This window comes from Nuphar pumila, chromosome 4 (genome assembly GCF_984573655.1).
Source record: "Nuphar pumila chromosome 4, dmNupPumi1.hap1.1, whole genome shotgun sequence".
Lineage (NCBI taxonomy): Eukaryota > Viridiplantae > Streptophyta > Magnoliopsida > Nymphaeales > Nymphaeaceae > Nuphar > Nuphar pumila.
Window position 1 is genome coordinate 42067660 of NC_143252.1, and position 7050 is coordinate 42074709.

A 7050-nucleotide genomic window follows, 5' to 3' on the forward strand; every position below is an offset into this window, starting at 1 on the left:
CTGAAAGAAAAAGTATAGTATTTCCTACTTAGACTGGTTGGTTGTAGTCTAATTCCAATTAACTTACCATTTTTCAGGTGAAAAATAGAACATCATGAGTGGCTGCGAGATGGGGTGCTGATTAAGATACTTGATTTATTGTGTTCTCAGGATATCTCAGATTAAATTTCAATTTATTAGTATTCGTGTTATTTAGAACTCTGATGTCATAAATTTATTTAGAATAAATTGAATATTGTTGCTTTGATCACTCCTGTAATGCGCCTGAATGCTTAACCCAATAGAGTGGTTGGTTTTCGCTGTCATGAAATCCCCCCCCCCTTAAAATCTGGGTTAAAATTTTGGGGCATTACAGTTATAGTATCAGAGTCTGGGAATAATAAATAAAAAATCATGATCGTGCCACACCCTGCAAGCGCTCTATGAGTATATTTTACTGTTATTATTTATGTTACATGTTCTTTTAAAGTGTCTATAAGTATAGATATATACAAGTAATAATTGTAGAAAAACTAGAATTCATAGATAGTAAAAATGTGTGTTGTATTAAAAATTTTACTAGATGTATCACCGATCCCAAGCCAGTTCGAGTACAACCAATGACTGGCACGAACAAAGGAATTTCGTGATGAACATCCTTAACAACCTGGCTCAGACCATGGATACTCAGATGCGCAAGCAGATCGAGTTGGCTACGGCAGTTGGCGCACGACACGATGCGGGAAGGGTGACCTATGAGAAGCTCCTGAATTTAAATCTGCCAACTTTTTCAGGAAAGGCTGATCCAGAATTAGCTGAGAGCTGGATCACAGAGATGGAGTGAGCTTTTCAGGTTCTGTCTGTCCTCGAGGATAAGCAGACAAACTTTGGTACCTACCGCTTGACAGAAGATGCACAGAAATGGTGGGATACAGCCTGGACAGTCGACTTTGCTGGGATGGATCGTATTCCATGAGGAGTTTTCAAGGAAGCATTTTTAAAAACATACTTTTTCCAGCATGCTCGCAATCAGAAGCAGCAGGAGTTTTTGGAGCTGGCCTAGGAAAATATGAGTCTGGTAGATTACACTACGAAATTTTAGAGTCTGGAGTGATACTGCCCGAACTTGTTCGCCAATGATAAGGCTAGGGCAATCAAGTATGTCCGGGGACTCAAGGATGGATTACGATCCCGTGTGATGACTAGTCTGCCATCCACCCTTGCACGAGCCATCGAAGCGGCCACTACACTAAATGAAGATTGAGAATGATCCAGGAAGGATTAAAGTGGCATATCATGGAAGTGGGGAGCTGACCCACAACAACACCAGGGTGTCAAGAAGCACCAGCCGCCTCAGAAAAAGCAGAGGTACAATGGCAGTGATCGTCCTCCGTAGAATCAGGTCCAGAATTGGGTCTTCCCAACGTGCATCCAGTTTCATAACGGGCAACCTTGCTCTAGGGACATCAGTGCATGTCTCTACTGTGGCAAGATGGGTCATTATGCCCGCCAGTGCCATAAAAAGATGGTGGACATGCTGAGGAGGCACGTCGATGGAGGGCATCAACAACAACAACTACTTAAGCAACAATAGACATCGCAACAGAACACACAGAAGATGGTGCCAGGACGAGTATATGTGACTACTGTAGAGGAATTAGAGAAAAGGAACTTGGTGCAAGGTACGATAATTACTGATGGTCATGCTGCACTTGTCCTTTTTGATTCTGGTGCTACACATTCATTTATATCCATAGAGTTTGCTAAACTTTTAGGTGCACATACTAAAACCCTGAAACATATATTAGATGTGTACAATCCTATAAGATATAATTTAATATGTGTAAACTACATCTCTGATGTAACAATTGTGTTGGAGGGACAAAATTTACCTGCTGACCTAATCCTATTTGATATGATTGAATATGATATCATATTGGGGATGAATTGGTTATATGAACATTATGCCAATATTCTCTACCGCCAAGGGAAAGTAGTCTTGTCACGACCAGGATTGTCGAAGGTTGAGTTTAGGTTCTTCAGACCTACGGTGAAGGCCCAAACTGTATCAGTACTAAAGGTTCAGAAGTATATGCGGCAATGGTGTTGAGCATTCCTAGTGAATGCATTTTCCTACGAGCTGAAGGTCACACCATTAGAAGAACTTGAAGTAGTTCACAAATTTTCAGAAGTATTTTCGGATGAGTTGCCTGGACTACCTCCACAGCGTGAGGTGGATTTTCATATTGAGTTAGTGCATGGGACGACACTGATCTCGAAAGTGCCCTATCGTATGGCCCCAGCAGAGTTGGAGGAACTAAAGAAACAACTTCAGGAGTTGATGGAGCGAGGCTTCATTCGACCCAGTGTATCGCCATGGGGAGCATCAGTTCTCTTCGTAAAGAAGAAAGATGGGTCTATGAAGTTGTGCATAGACTATCGAATGCTGAATCAACCAACCATCAAGAATAAATATCCCCTATCTCGCATAGAAGACTTGTTCGATCAATTGCAAAAGGCTAAGGTGTTTTCAAAAATCGATCTCAGATCTGGATATCACCAACTCTGGATCAAGGACAACGATATTCTCAAGACAACCTTTAGAACAAGGTACGATCACTACAAGTTTGTAGTTATATCATTTGAACTAACAAATGCTCCTGCCGCATTCATAGATCTGATGAATCGGGTATTCTGAGCATACTTGGATACTTTCGTGATCATCTTCATTGACGATATACTATATATTCAGAAAGCATGAAGCAACAGAGACCATTTGAGAATTGTCTTGGAGACTCTTAAGGAACATCAATTGTTTGCTAAATTCTCTAAGTGTGAATTCTAGCTTGAGAAGGTTATGTTCTTAGGCCATGTCATATCGCGAGATGAAGTATCAGTGAACCCGGCTAAGGTTAAAGCCATATTAAATTAGGGTCAACTGAAGAATATCAGCGATATTAGAAGTTTTCTCGACTTGGCAGACTATTATAGAAGATTCATTCAGGACTTTTCACGGATTGCCATGCCCATGACCAAGCTTCCGAGGAAAGGAATTATGTTTAAATGGACAGATAAGTACAAGGAGAGTTTCCAAATCGTAAAGAAGAAGCATACCACCGCCTCAGTATTGGCCTTACCATTAGGTCATGGTGGGTTTGTGGTGTATTCAGACACATCAGGTACATGATTGAGACGTGTCTTAATACAGAAAGACAAGGTGATAGCATATGCCTCTTGCCAACTAAAGATTCATGAATGAAACTATCCAACTCATGATCTCAAATTGACAACCATAGTGTTCGCTTTGAAGATATGACAACATTATCTGTATGGGGAACAGTTCGAGGTGTTCACTGATCATAAAATTCTCAAGTACCTGTTCTCCCAAAAGGAGTTGAATATGCGACAATGACGATGGTTAGAGTTTATAAAGGATTACAATTTTACCATTTCCTATCACCCAGGGAAGGCAAATGTCATAGCAGATTCTCTCAGTCGCAAAGTTGACTGCAGTTTGTCCAGTCTAGTGACAAAAAGGTGGAATTTGGTGGAAGAATTCATTGACTACAAACCGTTCACGGATGACAAAGGAAGTATCAAGCTATCCAACTTATCTGCTCATCCTGAGATCTTTACAAAGATTATTGAGGGTCAGAAGGAGGATCTCCAGTACGAGTAGCTCAAGTCACTGGCTCAACAAAAACATTTGCCCTTCTCACTCAAAGAAGATGGCAGTATTTGGATGCAGACGCGACTTTAGGTCCCTAGTAACCCCAAGTTGAAAGAAGAACTTTTGGGAGAAGCACATAAATCCAAGTACACCATACACCCGGGGAGTAGAAAAATGTTTAAAGATTTACAGTAGAGGTATTGGTGGAATGGAATGAAGCGTGAGGTCGCAAGTTATGTCTCAAAGTGTCTGACTTTCCAGCAAGTTAAGATCGAACAATGGAAATGAAAAGAAATCACCATGAACTTCATGGTGGGTTTGCCCAAAACACAGAGACAACATGACGCTATATGGGTAATAGTGGACTGACTCACCAAATAGGCTCACTTCTTACCCATACGGATAAATCAATCCCTCGAGAGCCTAGAAGATTTATACACCAGAGAGATTGTTCGACTGCATGGAGTACCATTCTTTATCATATCAGTTCGAGATCCTAGGTTTACTTCTCGATTTTGGGGCAAGTTGTAATACGCCTTGGGTACAAAGCTGAAGTTGAGTACCGCTTTTCATCCCCAGACCGACAGACAGTCAGAGAGGATTATCCAGACTCTTGAAGATATGCTGCGAGCATGTATGCTGGATTGGAAAGGCGAATGGGATAAGCATGTGGTTTTGGCCGAATATGCCTGCAATAATAGTTACCATGTGAGCATCAACATGACTCCTTTCAAAGCTTTGTACGAAAGACCTTGCAGATCACCTGTGTATTGGGACGAGGTTGGTGAATGCTCGTTGGAATCACCAATTGTGTTGCAACATTATACTCGACAGGTCAAGATGATAAGAGATAGATTGCTGTCAGCCCAGAGTTGACAAAAGAGTTATGCGGATCAGAGGCAAAGAGAGCTCACATTTGAAGTAGGAGATCAGGTCTTCGTAAAGGTATCACCCACCAAAAAGTGTGTTTCAGTTTGGTAAAAAGGGAAAATTGAGCCTCAGGTACGTGGGATCCTTCGAGGTTTTGGAGCGGATTGGTGGAACGGCCTATTGTATAGCTCTACCTCCCCAATATGCTTAGATCCATAACATATTTCACATGTCTATGCTGAGGAAGTATCTTCAAGACCCATCACATGTCATCCAGTATGAGAACATGGATATACGAAATGATCTAACAATGGAAGAAAAGCCAGTGAAAATATTGGAACGAAGCAAGCGAGTCTTGAGATTAAAGACCATCCCTCTCATCAAAGTGAGATGACAACACCATGATATTGATGAAAGCACGTGGGAACCTGAGGCCAATATGCGGGAGAAGTACCCCAATCTTTTTGAGTAAGCCCTTTCAGGTAAATTTCGAGAACGAAATTCTTTTTAGGGGAAAAGGATGTAATAACCTTAATTTTTTTTTGTTATTAATTACTTAAATCAATATGTATATTTTTTTTAGAGTTTGAGCCTGGAATCCAAGTTTCGAATCCAGGATCCATAACGGGTCTATATATGTATAATATATATACAAGAGAAATAAATAATAATAATAATAATAATAATATTATAAAATAAACATAAAATTTACATATATAAAATGTTAACGCGGGGATCCATAATTAGATCCAGCCTACGGATCCACATCGCTTGAGAGACGCAGATCCAACATGTGGTTGGATCCCAGGTCTCAGATCTGGACCCAAGCAACACTTCACGTATTAAGGTAAGTAGTACAAAAAAAAATCAAAACAAAATCTGCCTGATAAACTGGGCGTTAGGGTTTTGAGTGAACCCTAACGTAGTTCGATAACGAGAGAGGGGGGGTGCGGTGGGGTGTGCGCAACGTCGAAGAGAAGGGGTTAACCACCTCCTTCCTTTCCGGGGGGGGGGGGGGGGCACCCTCCTACAAAGACTCCTCCCACTCCCCTCTTTATCTCATGCTCTCTCTTTTCTTCTCTGTTTCTCCAAATCCCTCCCGTTTCCCTACTGCCTTTCTCTCTCCCTGTCGCCCGACCTTCCTCATGTTCTTCCTCTCTTGAGCCCTCATCGAAGCCTCATCTCGCCGACAAGTTTAGTCCGACGAGCACCTCCCACACTCTCTTTTCTCTCTGCTTCTCTCCCTCCCCCCCCTCTCTCTCTCTCCCTTTCACGACGGTTGGAGGAAAGGGTGGTCGACTGCAGCTCCAATCATGACATCTTAGAGGAGAAGCACCAAACAAGTAGGTTTTCTGTTTTTTTTCTTTAGGGTATTCTGTGGGTCAAGCATGGTGCGTGGGTTGCCATAAACCCCAAATCAACAGATTTGGGGATTTCGACTGTCGTGAATCTCTATTCGATAATCGAGGGATAAAAAAAGGGGGAGGGGGAGGATTCCTCAAGTTGTGAGATTGTCGTGTATGTGGGTGGGAGGTCTGTGGACCGAATCCCTAGCTTGTAGTTGTTCTTAACCTAAACCTGAAAATGTCTGTGTTTTACAACAATGAATCTATATGCTTTTTTCTTTACTCAATCTATTATGCATATGACTGCTTAATTTTGGAAAACGATATGTTGTTTTATGAGTAAAACCTGCGGTTCATGTGCTATTTCCTGAAATAGCTAACTGAAAATTTTGAAGTGGCACTGGATGTAATGCCATGTGATACTCTGCGTTAAACTAAATGATCAATATACACAACTTAGATTGATCCAAAACTCTCACATAGGTATTCTGAGTTTTTGGAGCTGTATGTGATAAAAAGATTATGCATTCACATTGTCCACATTATGCTATGTTAAATGGATTACAAAAATAGAAGTCAGACATTCTATTTTTTTTTTGTTCCATGACTGAAAGTTGATAGTTATAGGTTTCAATTGACATCTCATTGTTAATTTTAATGCCAATATGTGTGAACATGGACTATTCAATATTTCTCATCAGCATGTTCTGAGTTTTTAGAAATATTCCTGAGTTGTGTCCTAAAACCTTTTGACATACCTGCTTCTATTAGATAAATAATAAGTAATATATATACTTCTCACTGTATAGGAATTGATATTAAAGTCTCTTAGATGAGGTAACACAACTACAACATTGATTGTCTGTGATATGGGTTGATAGAAATTGATATAGGTTAATTTTAATGACAGTATTTTGCTGTTTCAATCTTAATAATGATTTTAAAGTTTGGTGTTAAACTGCAGTGACATAAATGGATCTTGGTGTTACATTCCATATTAGCTTTGATTTTTCTGTGTTAGTTTCAGAAGCAAGTTTATCTTCAGCAATTCATTTCTTTGTCGTTAGCTTATTTACAATTTTAATTTGACGGGCTAAGGGCATGGGCAGAAACATATTGGTGTAAACTTTTGTTTTGACATCATTATGTTATATCAAGTTCAATGACAGTTTGGAATCTCTATGT

The 7050-nt window shown here is 40.3% G+C and overlaps 1 protein-coding gene across 1 annotated transcript; it reads left to right on the top strand.

Annotated features, from left to right (window-relative positions):
* The first annotated feature begins 1597 nt into the window (after positions 1-1597).
* LOC149840109 (uncharacterized) lies at positions 1598-2089 on the top strand. Its single transcript, XM_090004999.1, has one exon. The coding sequence runs from the start codon at positions 1598-1600 to the stop codon at positions 2087-2089; it is 492 nt and encodes a 163-aa protein (XP_089861125.1).
* Positions 2090-7050: the final 4961 nt, after the last annotated feature.

What these genes read in the sequence shown, in the direction of transcription:
- LOC149840109 (XM_090004999.1), top strand. Translation starts at nt 1,598, where the DNA reads ATGGTGCCAGGACGAGTATATGTGACTACTGTAGAGGAATTAGAGAAA.